The sequence below is a fragment of the Hippocampus guttulatus genome, chromosome 11 (assembly GCF_054856545.1).
Source record: "Hippocampus guttulatus isolate MCC_2025c chromosome 11, RoL_Hgut_1.0, whole genome shotgun sequence".
In the NCBI taxonomy this organism is placed as follows: Eukaryota; Metazoa; Chordata; class Actinopteri; order Syngnathiformes; family Syngnathidae; genus Hippocampus; species Hippocampus guttulatus.
Window position 1 is genome coordinate 22371672 of NC_141271.1, and position 20805 is coordinate 22392476.

The 20805-nt window shown below is 59.2% G+C and overlaps 1 protein-coding gene across 1 annotated transcript in view; it reads left to right on the plus strand.

Annotated features, from left to right (window-relative positions):
* ttn.1 (titin, tandem duplicate 1) overlaps positions 1-20805 on the plus strand; it is a 127921-nt gene that overhangs the window by 5353 nt on the left and 101763 nt on the right. Inside the window, exons 8-39 of the mRNA XM_086124434.1 lie at positions 252-311; positions 382-643; positions 883-937; positions 1017-1220; positions 1772-1914; positions 2474-2616; positions 3121-3348; positions 3836-4080; positions 4220-4461; positions 4557-4721; positions 4800-4968; positions 5354-7050; positions 7462-7743; positions 8019-8285; positions 8866-9138; positions 9216-9479; positions 10168-10428; positions 10549-10809; positions 11076-11339; positions 11928-12188; positions 12514-12774; positions 13640-13900; positions 14024-14165; positions 14247-14415; positions 14884-15115; positions 15376-15660; positions 15854-15967; positions 16347-16535; positions 17883-18329; positions 19428-19859; positions 20075-20125; positions 20243-20533. Of these exons, the coding sequence (XP_085980560.1) occupies positions 252-311; positions 382-643; positions 883-937; positions 1017-1220; positions 1772-1914; positions 2474-2616; positions 3121-3348; positions 3836-4080; positions 4220-4461; positions 4557-4721; positions 4800-4968; positions 5354-7050; positions 7462-7743; positions 8019-8285; positions 8866-9138; positions 9216-9479; positions 10168-10428; positions 10549-10809; positions 11076-11339; positions 11928-12188; positions 12514-12774; positions 13640-13900; positions 14024-14165; positions 14247-14415; positions 14884-15115; positions 15376-15660; positions 15854-15967; positions 16347-16535; positions 17883-18329; positions 19428-19859; positions 20075-20125; positions 20243-20533 (8620 nt within the window). The remainder of the gene's footprint in view (positions 1-251; positions 312-381; positions 644-882; positions 938-1016; positions 1221-1771; positions 1915-2473; positions 2617-3120; positions 3349-3835; positions 4081-4219; positions 4462-4556; positions 4722-4799; positions 4969-5353; positions 7051-7461; positions 7744-8018; positions 8286-8865; positions 9139-9215; positions 9480-10167; positions 10429-10548; positions 10810-11075; positions 11340-11927; positions 12189-12513; positions 12775-13639; positions 13901-14023; positions 14166-14246; positions 14416-14883; positions 15116-15375; positions 15661-15853; positions 15968-16346; positions 16536-17882; positions 18330-19427; positions 19860-20074; positions 20126-20242; positions 20534-20805) is intronic.

Genomic DNA, 20805 nt, shown 5'->3' on the forward strand with positions numbered 1-20805 from the left:
CGGTGAGGAAAGCGCACGGCGTGACGTCCCAACCGGCTTCTCCAAAATGTTCTTTGATAATCGGTCTCCGAGTGAGCGGTCGCCCTTTTCGAAGTCACGCCGTTTCCCGATTTGCGTGTAATTGTCCCCGGTAATCCGTTGATCTCCTGAGCATGGAGTTTTTTTTCTTTTTCAAAGTTGTCCAATACGTCGCGGTGGCCGCGTTGGAAGAAGTGGCATCGCAATGTTGCATTTCTTTGTCCCCCAAACAGCTGCAGGAAGAAGATGCGACCGCCCCCGGCGACGGCGTGCTCCCGCCCGTCTTGGTTTCTGTGAGTTAAGCGGCCGCGCCGACATCCGCCGCCGGCGCTTGAAATCGGCGGTGACGGTTTCGCTTTTCAGGCTTTGAAGAACACGACCGTGACGGAAGGCGAGTGCGTGGCGCTGGAGTGCCAGATCGGCGGCCAGCCCGCCCCCGTCATCATGTGGTTCCGAGAGGACTACGAGATCGAGAGCTCGGTGGACTTCCAGATCGGCTACGACCGCGACGGCCGCGCCCGCCTGTTGATCCGCGAGGCCTTCGCCGAGGACAGCGGCCGCTTCACGTGCACCGCCACCAACCGGGCCGGAACCCTCAGCACTTCCTGCTACCTCCTGGTCCAGGGTCAGTCCATCCACGGTGGAGTCACCATCGTTCACCTCGCTGAAACATTAGCGCAGGAACGGTCCGCGGCCCCGTCCGCGCGCGCCGTTCGAGCCTGGTTCGGCCCCAAATGTCGCCTGGGAACGCGGTCGTGCTCGCTATGCTTTTGTGAACAGACGATGAAGCCCAGAAAAAGGAAAAAAGTCATCCGCGAGGTGACGCGCGCATCGCTCGGTTCTCACGGAGACTTTGCCTTTCAGTGTCCGAGGACGCGGAGAGCCGAGAGGACGTCGCCGAGGAAGCGGAAGAGAAACTGTGAGTCGATGGCCACGAGGTGGCTCGGACGCCCGGGCGCTTCTGCGGTGCCGAGTCGCAACTTGAAATGTTTCTGCAGAGTCTCCCAAGAAGAAGAAAGCGTGTCCCGGGTGAGCGCGGTTGAGCCCGAGTCCCGCGCCGTCGCTCCTTTCTTCGTCAAGACTCCCGGCGTCCAGAAGCTGGTCGAGGGAACGAGCGTGGTCTTCGAATGCCAAGTCGGGGGGAGCCCCGCGCCGCACGTCATCTGGAAGAAGGGCGGCGTCCCGCTCACCGGCGGATACAGGTTGGGCGTCGCTCAAGTCAATTTGTGAGGGCTGACCTTTCACCGTCAAACCTCGTTGTGGAGAACAAACGCGGAGCAAAAAATGACAGCCAAAAGGACCTGAGGGATCGCAACGCTGCCCTTCTCGCTTTGGATCGCATTTCCATTTTTTTCGGTCTGAAATGTGCATTCATTTTCATTCTCTCCCCATCTGAATTCAAAGTTGCAATCCAACTTCGGGAAGGAATTTTTCAAATGATTTGAAACTTGGCGCTCTGATTTGGTTTGCTTCATTGGAGTGCCGTAAGCCTTTCGAGGCCCATGTCTCGAACCCGAAAATTCCAAAGTGGAGTGACTTGGAAGTCACGATTCAATCCAGTAAATGAAAAAAAATAAATAAAAAATCTCGTTTCATCGGGTCAGAAGCGCCCACCGTAGAGCCAAAAGCTACGAGTCGACGTCAACGATATATTCGGGAACGACCACTCATAGACTTCCACGACGACGTTGACGCAAAGCCGCCCCGCGGTCAGCGTGAGCGGCGTGACCCGATGGCAAGTGTCTTCTTGCAGATACCAAGTTGCCTCCCAGAAGGAGAGCGGCGTTTGCCAGCTGCTCATGTCCATGACTTTTGCCGACGACGCCGGAGAATACTGCGTCCTTGCCAGGAACCGGCTCGGGGAGGCGTCCGCCACCGCCAGGCTGCTGGAGGAAGGTCTGTCCCGGAGCCAAAGCGCGTTGGCCTCAGGTTGACTTTTGCCAAGCGGACCCTTCCCCTTTGCGGAACGCGTTTCGTCCAAAAGACTGCTCGACTTCCAAATTTGCAGGGTGTCCCGAGGCCTCGCGATCGTCGCGGTCGTTCGACGGCCCCGCCGCCGGGCGAGGCCGGCGAACGAGTCGTTTCCATACCGAGCGGCCGGTGAGCCGCCCGCTGGAAAAATGGCTCCCTCGTGGCCGGCTTAGCCTTGGCGTGGGGCCAATCTTTGGGCCAATCGCCGTAAGCGAGGGACCACCACAAAGTCACGGCACGAAGCTCCCTCGGTGCCTTTCTAGTTTCTTGGAACACCCCCGTCAAGCCTCGCCCTTGTTGTGGCCGCCGCAACCAGGCACATAAATCGCAAGGGCACATCTCACGTTTGAGTCAAGCGGCCGCTTTGGTCCAGTCGCTCCCACTCGACCTTTTGGCGACGAGCGCGCCGGCCGGATGAGCGACTATCCGCACGGACGAGACGGCGTCGGTTGCGACTGAAGCTTGTGAAATGTCTCCCCTTCAGATGAATATGAAGCCTATATGAAGAAACGGGAGGCGAGCTCTCAGATGGCTGTCGAAGCGCCGGCGCCGGAGCCCCTGGTCGCAGACGTTGCCCCCGCCATGAGCGTAAGGGACAAGATGAGCGCCGCGCTTATCTCTGGAGAGGTAGGCGGGTCCACTTGTCATTTGCGCTTGGCTGCGATTCAAGTGCTTTCCCGCTGCGCTAAGGAGAGTCATTCCCAGTCTAGTTTCATTTGGAGGAGGAGGGGGGAGGGAGGTGGGCGCGCCTCATCTCGGTGACGCGTGGGAATTGTCGTGGTTTCCGCGGAGACGGCTTAGGGAGCAAGCGACGCGGCCGTACGGATCGTGGCCGGCTGGCCTTCATCCCGCCCCGACTTTGGCAACCAGTTATGGGCGTACCCCGCCGACAGCCGCAAGGCTGCCGGCAAAGAGGCTCCAGCACGCTCGCGACCCTCCTGAGGGAAAGCGGCTCGGGTAACGGATGGATGAGTCTCTGTCCCGTACTCCTCAAGAATGGAGGAGCACTCTTGTTCCCCCCCCCCCGAATGTCATCTGGTGAAATGAAGGCAATTGGACCGGGAGTTGATCGCAGAGGTTTTCCTATGGCCTCACCGTATTTTTTTTTTCTTTCTCTATTTTGTCACGCAGGATTTCCAGCTGTCTCTCATCGAGCGGCGCATCATGCAGGAGATTGAGCTGAGCATCCTGAGGATCTCTTACGAAGAGCTTCTGGCGGAGGACGGCGAGTGGACGGAGATTTGCGCAGACCGCGAGGCCATGGCGCCCACCTTTGACACGCTGGTGAAAAACTACCGCGTCGTCGAGGGAATGGGCGTCACCTTCCACTGCAGGATGCTCGGAGTGCCGGCGCCCAAGGTGAGCGACCATCTTTTTGCCGCAGGCAATGAAGAATGACTGCCATACGTTGGCGGTCATTCCGACTTCCTTCCTAGAATGAGCAAGATTTGCCAGAAAAAAATCCTCAGTCTGCTTTGGTTTGACCAGTTCGGCATGAGTTGCAAAATGGGATGATGGCTTGGCTGAACTGGAGTTTATTGTGGCCCAGAAGCGTCCTATTGGGGTCGAGTTTTTGCCAATGAAAATTGGGGTCGGAAAAAAGACCTGCGGTTAAAAACCAGTTGGGGAAAAAAACCCTGCACACATTTTCACGGATTTCCATCGACCAAAATGTCCAATTTGATGTGAGCAGTATTTCTAAAAGGTGCAAGTTGGAAATGGCAAAACTGGACTCTGGGGAACGTGTATGATGAAAAAGAAGGAAGCGAGGTGGACACGAGCGTGGATTCCCTCGGGGGCAGCGCCTCAACCATTGCGGATACGGAACCGGATGTGCTTTTGACAGATGGCCTGGTTCAAAGACGGTCAGCGCATCGGCGCCGGCGGCCGCTACCAGCGGGAAGTTCTTCCGGACGGACGCGCCATCCTGCGGCTGCCCGCCGTTCTCCCCGAGGACGAGGGCGTGTACAGCGCCTTGGCCAGCAACGTGAAGGGAAACGCCGTCAGCTCCGGGAAGCTCTACGTGGAACCTTCCGGCAGCGCCTCGGCCCACGCGCACGCGGCGCGGCAACCGGCCGCGCGCAGGATCCGGTAAGCCTTTTCGCACAGACGGGCAGACGGAAATGTGAAAAGGGAGGGGGCGTGTCCAGCGTTGTTGGGGCCTGAACGCACGTGCGAGCTTTGGCTTGTTGCGGCGTTGCTTGTTGTTGACGTTGTTGTTGTTGTGAAGGTCCACGTCACCTCGGTCACCGAGCCGCTCGCCGGAACCTCCCCTCAGTCGCTCTCCCAGTCCTTCGGGCCGTTCTCTGGCCCGAAGGCTCGTCGATACGGACGCGGCTCAGCTGGACAGACTCTACAAGCCCGTTTTCGTCGTGAAGCCCGTCTCGTGTCAATGCTCCGAAGGGCAAACCGCCAGATTTGACCTGAAGGTGGTCGGCAGACCCATGCCGGACACGTACTGGTTCCACAACGGTGAGTCAAAGGCTCTTCCCATCAAACGCTCGCCGTCGCACTCGTCGGTCTTGTCTGATGACGACGTCTGGGTCTTGACGTGTGCCGTTGCACAGGACAACCGGTGGCCAGCGATCAAACCCACAAGATTGTGATTAAAGAGGACGGTACTCAGTCCCTGATCGTCACCCCAGCCACGCCGCGTGACTCGGGCGAGTGGACGGTGGTCTCTCAGAACAGGGCCGGGCGCTCATCCATCTCAGTCACGCTCGCCGTCGATGGTAAAAAGAAGAGCTGCTCTCTTACTCGTTTTGGATGTCGTCCACGCTTCAGTGTTTGCTTTTCCGCTTGTTTTCCAGCCAAAGAAAGTTTGCTGCGCCCGCAGTTCACGGATAGGCTGAGGAACATCAGCGTGAAACAAGGAACTTTGGTGCAACTGGCCGTCAGAGCCATCGGGAACCCCTTGCCGGAAATTGTCTGGCTCAAAGATAGCGACATTGTCACGCCTCGCAAGCATCCGCACATCACGTAGGTTCGACCTTACTCCCTGAAAACGGTATTGTTGCTGTGCTCTGCATTGTGGGAAAAAAAACAAAAAAACTAAAAAACCACCCCGAACATCTAGACGCCTCACTTTGGGCCTTGGAGTGTCAGTTCACTCAAATGCACTATAACAGGGGGTTTGCCCTTTCCCTCCGCGCTCCCAAACAGCGAGACGTGCAAAAGGTATTCACATATTCAACAGCTGACCCGTGTCGGATTTAGAAAGTTTGCACAAGGTCACAATAAGTTGAGCAAACGATAAGTTCATCCCAAAGTCGCGGGCTCCAAGACCCGAGGATCGAAGCGGCTCGCTGTCGCTCAGTAACGCAAAGGGAAAAAAACTTGGCTTGACCTGACGATTGTGTTCCAGGATCGAAGGAACCAGAGGAGAAGCGACATTCCGGATCCCCTCGGCGTCAGCTGCAGACGGCGCCTGGTACACGGCCACGGCCATCAACAAAGCCGGCAGGGACACCACCCGCTGCAGAGTCAACGTGGAGATGGACTACCCTGAGCCGCAGCCCGAGAGGAAGCTCGTCGTCACCAAAGGAACCTACAAGGCCAAAGAGATCGCCGCCCCCGAGCTGGAGCCCCTGCATCTCCGCTACGGCCAGGAGCAGTGGGAGGAGGGAGACCTTTACGACAAAGAGAAGCAGCAGAAGCCGCAATTCAAGAAGAAGCTGACCTCCGTTCGGATGAAGAAGTTCGGCCCCGCTCACTTTGAGTGCAGACTGACCCCGATCGGCGACCCCACCATGGCGGTGGAGTGGCTGCACGACGGCAAGCCCCTGGAGGCCGCCAACCGCCTGCGCATGGTCAACGAATTCGGCTACTGCAGTCTGGACTACGAGGTCGCGTACGCGCGAGACAGCGGCGTCATCACCTGCAGAGCCAGCAACAAGTTCGGAGCCGACCAGAACTCGGCCACCCTGATCGTCAAGGACGAGAAGGGTCTGGTGGAGGAGAGCCAGCTGCCCGAAGGAAGGATCGGCGCGCACAGGATCGAGGAGATGGAGCGCGCGGCTCACGAGGGCGGGCCCGCGGGGGTGGCCGCCGACGAGGAGACCGAAAAGACCAAACCGGACATCGTCCTCCTCCCGGAGCCGACCCGAGTGCTGGAAGGCGACGTCGCCCGATTCCGCTGCAGAGTGACCGGTTACCCCGCGCCCAAGGTCAACTGGTACCTCAACGGCCAGCTCATCCGCAAGAGCAAGCGCTACCGGCTGCGCTACGACGGCATCTACTACCTGGAGATCGCGGACGTCAAGTCCTACGACTCGGGCGAGGTCAGGGTGGTTGCGGACAACAACCTGGGCTCGACCGAGCATGCCGTTAAGCTGGAGATTGAGCAGAAGGAGGACTTCAGGACGCTCCTTCGTCGGGCCCCCGAGCCCAAAGCAACCGAGACTCTCCCGGAACCGGGAAGGACGCCCTTCGAGGTGGTGAAAGTGGAGCGAGCCTCGGATGACAGTCGGCAGAGAGAGATCGTCAAGCTGAAGAAAGCCCAGAGGATTATTCACGCAAAAGCCACCGAGGAGTCGGAGGAGCTGAGAAGCAAGTTCAAGCGCCGGACGGAAGAGGGCTATTTCGAGTCCATCACGGCCGTGGAACTCAAGTCTCGCAAGCGAGATGAATCCTATGAGGATCTTCTGAGGAAGACAAAGGAAGACCTCCTTCATCGAGCCGGGGAGAAGGAGGAGGAAGAGAGGAAAAAAGAGGAAGAGCGTGGCCAGCTCATTGCCAAGCCACTCAAACCGGAAAGGGTCAAGCTCTCGCCCAGCATGGAAGCTCCCAAAATCCTGGAGCGCATCTCCAGTCAGACGGCGGCGCGAGGGGACGAAGTCAAGTTCAGGGTGCGGGTCGTCGGCAAACCGGAGCCCGAGTGCCAATGGTTCAAGAACGGCGTTCAACTGGAGAAGAGCGAGCGGCTTTATTGGTTCTGGCCCGAAGACCATTTGTGCGAGCTCGTCATCCGAGACGTCGCCCCGGAAGACTCGGCCAGCGTCATGGTCAAAGCCGTCAACTCTGCCGGCGAGACCTCCAGTCACGCTTTCCTCCTGGTGCAAGGTAATGCCGCCTCGACCCCCCCCCCCCCCCCCCCCTGCTCCGCTTGCCCCCGATGCTGCGTCGTCAGCAGCTGAATGAATAGTCACCATTTTGGGTGCCTCATTTCCGAGATATGTTGGAATGGAAGTGCAGAGCGTTGGGCCCAGAAGTCCCCAGAAGCACTGCCCGCACCAGTCGCTTTTGTCAAAAATGGCCTTCCGTTCTTCTCCGTCGCCTTTCGCCACGGCCGCCGTCATGGTTCCGCCCGCTTTGCACCTGCCTTTCCGACTCCAAAGACACTAAATCGGCCACCGGCGCAATGCTCAGGCTTGACATAAATCGCATTGCGCATGCTGCAAAGCAAATTGATGGCTTTGTACGCTGGCTCTGTCGCGCGATGACACAAAGCTTCTTTCTGTTTTGGCGGCGCAGCAAAACAAGTCGTCACCTTCACGCAGAAGTTGGACGACATCGACGCCAAGGAGAAAGACACCATGGCCACCTTTGAGTGCGAAACCAACGAACCCTTCGTCAAGGTCAAATGGTTGAAGGACAACCGCGAGATCGTCTCCGGAGACAAGTACAGGATGCACTCGGACCGGAAAGTCCACATGCTGTCTGTGCTCATGCTGGAAACGCGAGACGATGGCGAATATTCCTGCGTGGTCGTCGACGACCAACTGGTCAGAACCAGCGGCAAGCTGAACGTCGAAGGTGGGTCGCCTCGCCGAGAGAGACGGCGAGCGTACGCCTCTTGCATTTTTTTGGGAGTGGATCTTTGCATGGGACGACGCTGAAAAAAAGCCACGCGTTGCCGGTCGTCGGCGCAAAGCGCGGATGGTTCGCTGCGCCCTCGCGGCGGGTCTCGCGTTGTTCCGCGAAAAGAGAGAATGCCGCGATTTCCAAAAATGTCAGCCGTGAGCTTATTTTTGTGCGCTCGCACCGAGCTCGACGAGTGGATGGAACGCGATCTGATGTGGGCCCGACAGGAGCCCCGCTGGAGATCCTGAAAGCCCTCGAGAACGCCGAGGTGCCCGAGACCTACTCCGGAGAGTTTGAGTGCGAGGTTTCCCGCGAGGATGCCGAGGGGGCCTGGTTCTTCGGAGACCGGCGACTGTCCTCGAGCGGCAAGCACGTCATCTCGTCACGCCGCGGACGCCACAGCCTGTCGGTCAAAGACGTCAACAAGGCCGACCAGGGACAATACTCCTTCGCCGTGGGTGATTTGAAGATGCACGCTTCCCTCAAGATGAAATGTGAGTCCGGGAGATTTGCACCATTGGCATCACCAATACAGCAAAACGAAAGGGCATTAACGTTGACGTTCTGCTCTTTCCGCACGTTATTTTTCGGAACCGATTCAAGTCGCGTCCAAACGAGTCACAAAACGCAGGACTTCTTTGGAACGACGACTCTTCTCCAATCCCAAAACATTTCTTGACTCTTTCTCCATTTCTTGACTGATCCCCACCATTCCCACTTGAAAATATTCCGCTCACTCGGGACGACTATTTGACGCCATCTCCAAATTCCAAAATGCCGACAATAGAATTCCCAAACCCATCTGTAAAAATGTCTCCTGTGTGGAGCGTTGCGACGTCGAATCTCACCTTCTTCTCGTCATCCGCAGCATTTCAACTTTTCAACCGCATTCACACGCGACGGCCGCGCCCGCGGTGTTCTCCGGCGCATTGTACGATCAGTCGGTATTTTCGGGAAACCGCTGGAATGCGTGGATTGATCTTGACGTTATTCGTCGGCGTAAGCGATTGCGCCGTACTTTGCTTCCTCTGAGACGAACGCCGTTTCATGAACCGGAAACGTTTCCCGTCGCAGACCGCCCGGTGACCCTGCTGCAGCCTCTCGCCGATTTGACCGTCTGCGAGGGGGACGTTGCTCAGATGGAGGTCAAGTTTTCTCAAGGCAACGTCGAAGGCACCTGGACGAAGGACGGCCAAGCCGTCGCCATTTCGGACCGCGTGCGCGTGGTTATCGACAAACAGATCCACAAACTCGTCATCGAGGACGCCGGGGAGGACGACTTTGGAGTTTACTCCTTTGCAGTTCCTACTCAGGGGATGTCCACCGCCGGCAAGCTGACGATCCGCAGTAAGTAACGTGCCGGATTCGCAGCCGTTCTTCGTGCGCTTTGCCAAATCACGCGCCGCCGGTGTCTCGCATCGCAGCGATCGGGATCCTCATCCCGCTGAAGGACACGAGTGCGGTCGAAGGCACCAAGACCGTTCTGGAGGCCAAAATCTCGGCTCAGGACATCAGCTCGGTCACGTGGTACCACGATGGCGAACGGATGGCGCCCGGCGACCGGGTCCAGATGGTGGCCAAGGGAGCCAAGCAGCGCCTCGTCTTCAGTCGGACCTTTGCCTCAGACGAAGGTCACTACAAGCTGGCGGTCGGCCGGGCCGACACCAGCTGCGGATTGTCCGTGCAGAGTAAGTCGCGCGAAACGGGCTCACGCTCGTCGGCGGACCGGTTTTGACTCTCGTTCTTTGCGAGGCAGGTCGAAATGTCACGACGGCGATTCGGGCGTTGACGTAGATTCGCCATTCGTATTCAAGACTTCCCTCGTTGATTTTCGATAAGTTAAGTTTGCAAGCAAGCAAGAAGCCGCGTCCATTGACGGAAAAAAGAGTTTGGCTCACATCTCCCGTCCCGTGTCGATCCGCTTCAATTCCAAGCGGCGACTCCCAGTTCCAAATACGCACCGACGCTCCTCTCGCCTCGTCGTCGGCTGCGCAAGCCATCCGCCCATCCGGCCGCAGAGCGTCCAACAGCGCCGACGTTTCCGCTGAACAAAACGGGGCTGTGAAAAATGCGGCCCATTACAGGCGCCCCGGGCCGCGATAGCTAAATCGAGATGCAGGTCTTGACCGATGCAACAAATGGTCGAGGAAGAGGATCCGCTGCCGAAAGGGCGTGATCAGTCGGATGGATCTCTTACTTCTGCTCAAGGTTGTTCAATTGAGAAATTAACTGAGTTCAACTAGGACTGGCGCTCAAGAAATTAGGCGTTAAGATCCTGGGCGCGTCCTCTTCCGTTACCGGCTTCAAACAGATCTTTTTACTGCGGAGTAGGGAAACGGGAGGTTTTAACCGGTCCGGGGATGTTTGTGTGCGCAGCTGTCCAAATCGTGAGCGGGATGAAGGACGAGACGTGCGCGGAGTCGGAGAACGTGACTTTTGAAGTGCAAGTGTCTCACCCCGGCATCGACGCCTTCTGGACCTTCAAGGGGCAGCCGCTCAAAGCGGGAAGCAAATTCAAGATGGAGTCCAAAAGCACATTGCACACTCTGACCGTCCTCAATGCTACCAAGGACGAAGAGGGCGAATTCACCTTCGCCGCCGGCGAGAAGACGTGCGCCGCTTTGCTCACCGTCTCGGGTATGACCGATGCGCTCGCTTTGCTCGGGCGCGCGGGAGCCGGCTTCGGTCGGCGCTTTGCCACATCCGCCCGTGGCAAAAGTTGGGGTGCTGGAGCTGACGGTCGTCTCCTGCCACCAGGAGGCGCTATCAAGAAGCCTCTCCGGGACTTGGCGGTAGCCGACTCGCAGACGGCCGAGCTGACGTGCGAGGTCGCGAACCCGTCCGCAGAAGGCAAGTGGCTCAAAGACGGCCAGCCGCTGGACTTCAACGACAACGTCCTCAGCCAGGCGAACGGGTGCGTCAGGAGCCTCGTCATCGTCATCACCAAAGCCAGCGACGTTGGGGAGTACACCTACCAGATTGCGAGCTCCAAGACCTCGGCCCATCTCAAAGTCGAAGGTGAGCCTCGCCCGGGACCGACGCGTGGATGGACGGGGTTCGAATCGGAAACCGGGTTTGGATCGAACACGCGTCCATCCCATCGAAACAAAGCGAATCATTACGCCTGAAAATGTTTTGCGGATCAAATTGTCTCGAATTGGAGAGATGCGCACCCCCGATGCACGGACGGACGGACGGATGGCTCTTGGAGCCACTTCTTGACGGGGTCGGCCGAGGCCGGGAAAGCCGAAGTCCGGGACAAAACTTGAATGTTTCTTCCACAGCCGTGAAGGTGAGGAAGACTTTGAAGAACTTGAACGTGGTCCAGACACAAGACGCCGTCTTCAGCCTGGAGCTGACCCATGAAAACGTCAGGGGAGCCCAGTGGATCAAGAACGGAGTGGAGATCCAGCAAAGCGACAAATACCGAATCGGCGTCAGCGGCACCGCGCACACCTTGACCATCGTCGACTGCGCGGCGCAGGACGAGTCCGTTTATTCTTTCAAGCTGGGGAAACTGTCGGCCAGCGCCAGATTGAACGTCGAAAGTAAGCGCTCGTCACTCGGTCCGCTTGAGAGAAGTGGCGCGTCTGCGCGTACGACAAATTCGCCATCGCGTGTTCCGCGCGTGGCCTTCCCAGCCTCTCCTTTTGGAAGTGCCTTCCGCGTCTCGCCCTCTTCTCCGATCAACTATTCTATTCGGTAATAGGCGCTTCTAAAGGGACTGACCGGGAGCCCAACCTCGTCGTGACGGTGAGTTAAATTTGAGTGTCAGCCTCGCCGAGTGGTCGAGGGTGCGCTGCCCGTTTCGGCACCCAAAGAGCAATTCTGGAAAGCAACCGAAAAGTCAATGAATCGGCCAGTCCCGCAAGCATCGCTTTCAATTTCCACGCCGTCTGTTTTTGCAGCCACGCACCCGCTGAAACGTAGGTTCGCAAAGCCGACCTCTTCTCTCGACCGGCACTTGACACATTCAACCCGCGCTCTTCCGGAAGACCAAGGTCCTCATGCAAGCCATTTGCCGCTTTCGCGATGACTCCGCCTTTGCCGAGCGAAATCGAGCGAAAGGCTTTGTTGACTTCAGCGGGACGACCGGAAACGTCCCCCGTCGGAATCACAACAAATGTTCCTCACAGCCATCAAGATCCTGAAGAGGCCCAAGGACGTCACCTCGCTCCCGGGAGCCGCCGCCGTTTTCGAGCTGGCCGTCTCGGAGGACGACGTTCCGGTCAAGTGGCTGTTCAACGACTCGGAGCTGCAGGACAACGAGCACTACAGGATGACCTCGGAGAAGAAGGCGCACCAACTGCTGGTCCGGGACGTGGACGCAAGCAAAGAGGGGGAGTACACGGCGGTGGTCGGCCATCTGCGCTGCGGCGCTCGCCTCGCCGTCGACGGTAAGGGGCCGTGCGAGCCGACGCCACCGCCAAAAAGGCTCGGTCGTCGCGTACAGGCCAGGGCCGTGTTTGAATGAGATATGCGAGCAACGATGTATTTCCTCCCGCTCCGTCCCAACTCCCATCGGGTTCCTCTAACTTTCGGTGAAGCGCCTTCGTATCCTTTGCAACGCAGACCGAATGTTGCTCGTCCACGTAGCCGATGTGAAAGCGGCTCACCGATGCAATACGAAAGACGGCGGTGTGCGAGTCGAAGGCAAATTCGCCCGCCACGTTCGGCTTCTGACTCGGCGTTAGCGGCTAACGCCGGCCCCTGCCTCCGCAGCTCTTCGCGTGACCAAAGCCCCGAAGAGCGCCACGGTGGCCGAGACCCAGTCGGCCGTCTTCGAGTGCGAAGTGTCCCACTTCAACGTGCCGTCCACCTGGCTGAAGAACGGCGCGAAGATCCAGATGAGCGAGATGTTGCGCACGACGGTGCGGGGAAAAGTCCACCAGCTGAATATCGTCGACGCCGACGGGGCCGACGCGGCCGAGTACGCCTTCGTGTGCGGTGACGACCGCGCGTCGGCCACGCTCACCGTCCGCCGTAAGTTTGGGAAACGTTTCCGCTCCTCGATCGGTCCGCGATGAGTCCAGGTTCACGTTTGACGTGAAAACCACCCGGGGCTGTCTCCCTTCCGCGGTCTGGCGCAAGAGCGCGCTCCAGTACGTCGGCGCCTGTCGCCGCTACGTGTCGCTGGGACAAAGATGCGTCGTGGGAAGCAAATCGACGGTTTTGCATTCAGTCCAATTTTTCGGCTAATGTCCGAGGGCGGCGCCGGCCCATCTCTCGCGGCGTGCGGGTCGGTACCCGGCGCTGGAGATTGACGGGGGGGGGGGGGGGGGCACCTCGGGGGCTCCGTTCGCCCCGGTGTCCTCTCAAGTGCGGCCCTCGACCGAGAAGGAGACGGCGGTGTTTGGCTGCCAACAAACACGCTCCAACATGGGAGCAACAAATGCCTTAGTGAAACGGAGTCCGTTTCGGCGACACCATGAACCGCCGTTTGATTCGCACACGTGCGATTTACAGATCGCAGACGCCCTCGACTCGATGTCTCGCTTGTAAAGCCGACTCCAAATCATTTCCGGTCCGGACAGCCTCAAGTGGCTCAGGCGTGCCCTTGTCGGAAAGCGATTGCGCCAAAATGCGTCCGAGTGGTGGCGGGAGGTGAAGGAAACCTGAAGGCCTCGCTCCGCCCCAGCGACCGGACGCTGACGTGAGGCTGCCTAGCTCGGTTGGGCTCGCTTTCACCGTCGTCGGCGCGCCCTCCAGAGGACAAATTCAGTGACCGTTGTTGGAAAATGGCGGTCGAGCCGTCCTCCGTCCCAAACCCCGACGCTCGAGACAAGCGACGAAAGCGACTGCTGAGTTCTTCCCGAGGCGTTGATTTCTTTTCTTTTGCTCTTTGCAGCCATCCTCATCTCGGCCGCGCTTCAGGACGTCAACGCTCAGGAGAAGGACGCGGTCACGTTCCAAGTCGACGTCAACCACGAGGGAATCTGCCCCAAATGGCTGAAGAACGGCGCCGAGATCCGCTCCAGCGACAGATGCCAGGCTCGCTGCAAACGGCAAACGCACACGCTCAGCATCCGCAGCGTTCACTTCGGAGACGCCGCGGAGTACGCCTTTGTGGCGGGACAGGCGCGCACCGCCGCAAAACTCTCCGTGGAGGGTAAGCGCCCCGGGAAAAGCCGCCCGGCGGTCGGACGGACGGACCGACCGACCCCGACCGACCGGACGGACGGCCACTTCGGGGAGTGTCTCGCTGAAAGGCGACTATGTTTTCTGGTGTCAGCTCGGGTGGTCGAATTCAGTAAACGCCTGAAGGACTTGAAGATCACAGAAAAGAAGAGAGCGACCTTCGAATGTGAAGTTTCTGACGCCGACGTGCCGGTGGTGTGGATGAAGGACGGTCAGGAGCTGGAGCCGTCCGACAGGTCGCTCGCTCGGCGCAACCTTTTCCCCCCGGACCGCCGCAAAGTCCGAGAAAAGTCCAGTGAAAAAGCATTTTCCCGCAGATACAAGATGACCTCCGAGACCTTCGCGCACCGCTTGGTTCTGCCGTCCGTCCGCCCGTCCGACTCCGGAGAGTACGCCGCCGTGGCCGGCTCCGGCGTGTCCAAGGGGAACCTGACGGTGGAGGGACGGGACATCAAGATCTCGGAGCCCGCCGCCAAAAACGTGACCGTGAGTCCACGGGGAAGCCCGGTTCTGTGCCCGCACGGCGAGAGGCGAGAGACCGCGGGCCTCTCCGCATGCCTCCCGCTCACCATTCTCGGATTCGTCGCCGATTCGCAGATGAATCGGATAGTAAAAATGAATTTCCATCCATTCCTTCCCAAGACAAAGTGACCAAGGTCGGCTTTGCCGTTTGGTTCGTTACAGCCGTCAGAAAACCGGGAAAAAAGTTTGGTTTGGTTCACCATCACAGCAGATCCGTGAAAATGGATTCTAGCGAGAGAGAGAGAGAGAGAGCGCAAAAGATAAGCGGTCGCTCGGCTCTCACGGGGGAAACCAGACCAACTGTACCGTCGGGAGGCGGAATTTCTGAGCTTGGAGGCGCTGAACTTGAAGTCCAACAAGTTGATAAAAAAAAAAATGCACCTTGTCACCGTTGCGCCAGAAAGCCGGTCAGTTTCCGCGCACTTGTTTCAGGTTGTCGAGGGACAAAGAGCGACGTTGGAGTTCGAAGTGAGCGAGGACGACGTGGAAGGCCGTTGGCTGCGCAACGGCACGGAGATGCGGCTGTCGGGGGAGCGGCGCTTCAGCTACGTGGCCATCAGGAAGCTCCACCGCCTGACCGTCGCCGAAACCTACCGCGGCGACGCCGGCGAGTACGCCTTCGTCGCCGGGAAGAACAGCAGCGCCGTCAGCCTTCGCGTGCAAGGTAAGCGCACGCGGATGACGGACGGGGTCTTTGCTTCCAATTGCACTTTTTCCCTCGGTCCCATCGGGACGGATCGGGAAGAAAAACATACTTTTCGGTTTGCCTCACATGAGTCGCGAATGCATTTGAAGGGAAAAACAACGCTTAGAGAGGGCTCACGTCCGCTCGAGCGGTCTGAAAAGAGGAGCGGTTGTCGGCGCTTTGAAGCGCAAGAGCCCGCCGTCTCGCTAACGGCGCCCCCTCCTTGTTTGTGTGCCAAGTCCCCGAACCCGCTCAGGTGCTTCAGCCCATGCGGGCTCAGACGGCGACGGCGGGCCAATCGGTTCGCTTCTCGGTGCGGGTGAGCGGGCTGCCCCCGCCTCAGGTGACCTGGTACCGGGGCTCCCGGGCTCTGAGCGCCGGCGCCGCCTGCGAGTTCCTGCGCGACCGAGACGAGCACGCGCTGCTGCTGCCGGAGGTTTCCCCCGAGGATGCCGCCGTCTACAGCTGCCGGGTCAAAAATGACTTCGGGGAGGCCACCTGCTCGGCGTCGCTCGACGTGGAAGGTTCGTTCGCCCTCCGCCGCTTCCGATGGGATGAGGTCACACGCGAGGGACCCGGGGGCGAAGGGCTCCCCGCGGGGTCAGGTTGCGACAAACGGATGGTCGGGTCGAGTCAAATTTTCAACAAGGAACGCAAACATTTGAAAGTGCGACAGCAAAGACGACAATGGCGGACTTTGGACGTCTTGTCTTGCAGTTGCCCAAGAAAGCGCGGTCGGCGTGGCCGCTCCGCGCCTGCTTTCTCCCATGAGAGACGTCCTGGTGACGGCGGGCCACTCGGCCCAGTTGGAGTGCGCCGTCTCTGGGGAAGGTAAGACGTGCGCCTCCACTCAACAAAAAAACACGTCCACGTCAAGTCGCGGCCGCAAAACCTGGGAAAAGACGCAAAGCGACGACCCGGACGCAAAGTCCGAAAGGACGGCCCAAACGCTCGAAGGGATGGCGAGCCGACCGCGCGGGTTGTCTCGGGCCCGTCGCGCACCCTGCCGGTTTGCGCGACGGCGCGTCTTCCCGCTGGAGACGTTGCGCGTGACGAACCATCAAAATCCCAACGTGGCTACGGAGTCTCGTCTTCTTTTGACCACTTTGGCTCTGCATGCCAAAAGACATTTGCTTGTTGTTGCTTTTGCGCCGCCTCGTATATTTTGCGTACTGACGGCACGCCTCCTCCCACCCCCCTCCTGGAGCAGATCTGCAAGTCAGCTGGTTGCGGAACGGCCGAGAGCTCGCGCAATCGGAGCTTTTCGAGATGTCTCGACGCGGAGACGTCTGCCGCTTGAGCCTTTCCAGCGTGGCCTTCGAGCACGAAGGAGAGTACTCGTGCGTGGCCAGCAACTCGGGGGGGACGCTCGCGTGCGAGGCCACTCTCCACGTGGACGGTGAGTTCCCTGCGCTTCCCGTCTCCGCTCTCGGAGCGTTCGGTCCGCGCGCCGAGAACGCTCGCGCCGTCCTCGGTCGGAAGACGACTCGGCGGGCGGGACATCCCACAAACGCTCGCGCGGCTTTGCCGAATTCCCAATGGAAAGGAGTCCGCCGTCAATGAATGTCCGGTATTTTCGTACGACGGCCTCGACTCGACTTCCGCGTGAGAGTCGGCTCTCGGTCTTCACGAGTCGGACGACGACCCGCGGCGCAGATTGGGCATCTGCGCCGGCGCGCGAGTGACAGAGTTGTTCCATTAGTTGTTGGCCGGCGTGCAGAAATGTCCTACGCGGGACAAAGGAGCACTTTTGGTCAAGGCGGACGGGGGGAGTTGGACTGTGCGCCGGAATGTCCTTCCGGTGTGGGCAAAAGAGCAAAGCGCCACCTGGACCTTCGGTTGATCCCGATTGCGCGAGCTCCAACAAGCTCTCGCTTTTTTTTTTTTTTTGCAGTGCCGCTAACAAAAAGTCAAACATGTGACTCTGGATGGATTCAGGACAATTCCTTCCTGACTCACGATGGTCTTAATAATCAATAACGATGCAATATCGCGCCCTTGGCCGGACACTCCAAAACACTTGAGAGTGGATGCATTCTTCACGCCCCGACACATTGTCGCTGCGCCGGTGGCGGCGGAGGAGCCGCGGCGGCTTTGGGGCAGGCTGACGGAAGCCTTCCGAGCGCCGCCGAGCGTTCGCGCCGGCCGTACGCCGAGGTGGCCGGGCGGGCCGAGCGTCGCGGGACTCGGACGGCGCGGGGACGGAAGCCGCTCCGCCTCCCGCGTCACGGGCGCCCCGTTTGGAGGAGATCACATTTACGTCCGCGCGCGCCCCGGTCACGGGCTCTTTTCGTGCGCATCTCGTCTCACGTCGGGACTCTGCGGCGTTGCCGTGCGTCCGCGCGCGGGTTCTACAGGTTCTTCGTCGCGAGTCGTCGTTCGGTCTGCAGTCTGGCGGTCGCTTTGGCTTCAGTTGGCAGCGTTCCCTTTTCTCTTGCTTTTGGGAGGAGAAATTGTGAGAAACAAGACAAAGTCCTCCTCGGGCGCGGCATCAATTTCCACGCGACGTCACGCCACGCGATTTCATGTCCGAACGGCGATGCCGTCGGCTTTCATCTGCTTTGCGGACGTCTTTTCCGAGTGTCGACGCTCCAATGTCGACGCGGCCGCAAAGTTGCGTCGCCGCCGGCGAGAGCGCCAGCTTGTCCGGGCCGGTACGAAACCCGCGTGGAGGTCACGCTCTCCTTTGCTCACCGAGTCTTGTTGTTGCGTCGACCTAACCCTTGTACTCTTTCTGACCGCGCAGATGAAAAAGCCTTCGCTGGCACCTTTGCTGAGGCTAAGCTAAGTCAAAGGCACGAGACTCGCAGCGTCACCGAGCTGACCGAGTCCTATTCGGAGAGCTCCTGCGCGTCTTGGCGCACGCTCAGCGTTGAAACGCAGCGCTCGGAGCGCAGCGTTGAAACCCAAGCGGCCCTGAAGCCCCAACCGCTGATGGAGCTGCGAGACATCCGCGTGAAAAGCGGCGAGATGGCCGAGTTCATCTGCTCCTTCGACGGGCAGCCCTTCGTCGGGGTGGTTTGGGATCACGACGGCCGGAACCTGCTCAGAGAACGGGCGCGGAGCTCTCAGAGCGGCGGACTCTTGTCCCTGGTCATCCGGGGCGTGAGTCTGGCCGACCAGGGCGTGTACCGCTGCACCGCCGCCAACCGGCACGGCCGCAACAGCTCATCGGCTCGCCTCACCGTGGAAGGTGCTTTCTCTTTTTTCTTTTCTCAGGCCGCTCCTCCGCCTGCTTCCGCTCCCGAGTCGTACTGACCCTTTGAGATCTTAAGACCACAAGACCTTCAGACCCGGGGTCCGTTCACGCCCGCTATCGACACTCGACGAGACTTTTGTTTATGTCGCTGTTTTGTCAATAGCCGGCGTGAACACGTCACTGACTCATCGAGGTGTCGCTGACACGGCCACGCGCGTCCGTAACCGGGATAAACGGATGAGGCTTCATATGTGTCCCTAACAAGTGTAAGCGTTACTGACAGGCCTGAACAGAATTTCTTTTTGGGTGGTGGTGGTGGGGGGGGGGGGGGGGGGGTTCTGGGGGTTACTTGCGGGTGGCAGAACGCGAGCGACTTCATCTGACCTTCAGCGATCCAGCCATGGACTGTTCCTTCTCGATTGTCTGACCGTCAACTTTTGCAACATCCAAAAGGTAGCAACGGAGCCCCTCGCGTCGTCCAGTGCTTCCCAAGCCTTTCTGCGTTGTCATCGCGTGAGCACCCCCCTCACTCATACGCGTGGATGATTTTCCAAAAGTCCAACGCAACACAAACTCACTTCACGATGTCGAAGTTGTCACATTCCGATTCAGAAAACTTTATCGATCCCCGTGGGGCAATTAGGACTTAACGGGCACGCTCTGCACAAGAAAGATGAAAAACAATGACGAACACGGGATCCGGTGCAGAGGGCCTGTCGGTACTCGCTGTGGGCACAGCGCCCCGAGATCTTAGTTGAGAAAGGAAACCACTCGGGAGGGAGAGGGAATTTCATTCTGTGGCAAAAAACATTTTCACACCGCAGCCGGCTAAAGTCGAGCTTTTTCAAGGTCTCGCTCAAGTGGGACAGAAGGGCCGGCCGGTTTAGCGGCGGTGCCGCGTCTCGCTTCCCGCCGCCCGGAATCACGCGAGACGCCGTGCGCGTTGAGCTCCAAAAGTGTTCCGAAGCAGCGGGAGCGGATCACAGGCCTCGTCTGCGTGTCGCTAACCAGTGTGGCTCTAAAGTGTCACTAACAAGCGTGAGCGGCCTCCTCTGACCCCTAATGACTCTCCCGCCTATGATTCTTACCCAGCTAAAGAGGCAAATGTCAAAGACCAGTGCGCCATCGTGACAGATTCTGTGCACGCAACTTCACGGGCAGACGGGAAGAGCGCAAAAGACTCCGCCGAGAGCCCTGACCAGGAAAAGACGGCGGACGAGCCGGGATCCCCGCCTCCGTACTCGCAGCTCTACTTCCTGAACGGCTTTCCCGACGTGCGTCTGCGCAGCCTGCCCGACGTCCTCGTCCGGATCCCCCGGGAGCTGCCGGCGCGTCGCGCCGCCGGGGGGCTTCCCGCTCCCTTTGCCATTTGGCTTTATGGCCACTTGAATACCGCGGCTTCCGCGTCCTACTCACGCAAACGTGACGGCCCCCTGTGCTGTATGAGCGCCGGACCCGGACGGGGGGGCTCTTTGTCTTTCCGAACCTCAGCCGAGGATGTCGGCCGCGGCTCGATGACCAAAGGTTGGCATCCGCATGCTTCTCTTGGCACCCTTGCACACTTTGTTTTTTCTTTTTTGCACTCACACCGACAGCGGTTCTCGGAGGTTTAGGAGCGCGCCGTCGTTTGGCGTCGCTCACGTCGCGCGGTTGCTCGTCGATCGGGGGAATCCGCAAAGCGATACGGATGCACGAGAGCCAGACTCTGCTTTTAACTCGTTGCGTTTCTGCCGCGACAGTGACGGTGGACAAGAGGGCACCTGTGATCCGAGTCCAGGAGGAAGTCTCAGGTAAAACACTTTTGGGATGACCGTGACAGAGACGCGCGCGCAACACAATGTTGTCCTGATTTCATGGCACGAATATCTCTCCGATTTTGTCCGTCAACTACGTTTGTCTCTTTCCAGCGCTCCAGACTGCGACGCCTGTGTTCAAGCACTCCGTGGTCCCCGTGGAGATCAATGCCGGCAACGCCGCCAGGTTCGAGTGTGAAACGGCGGATGCCAGCGAAGTCCGCTTCAAGTGGTTCAAAGACGGAAGGCTCATCAAAGAAGGAGAGCGCTTCAGGATTATCAGTCGCATGACCGCTTCCTCTCTCGAGCTTTTGAGCGCCACCGAGGACGATGCCGGCGAGTACGGCTGCGAGGCGTCCAACAGGCACGGCGCCGACCGATGCTCCGCCGCACTCAACGTGACAGGTAGGAAGCCGGCAGCGGACCGCCCCGCTCCGTCGTGAGCTGCTCCGAGTTGGTCACCGTGTTGTTCGTGTTTCTCTCGGTCTTCATTCTCACAGAAAGACAAGCCCCTCCCACCTTTGTCACCAAGCCTAACCCTCAAAGGGTTTGCGTTGGCAAGAGCGCAACGCTTGAGCGCGTCGTGTCGGGATCGGCTCCTCTGAACGTTGCGCGGTGCACAGGCCGGCGGGCCGTATCCGGCATGCCGACGCACCGCCGGACTTTACGTGACGGCC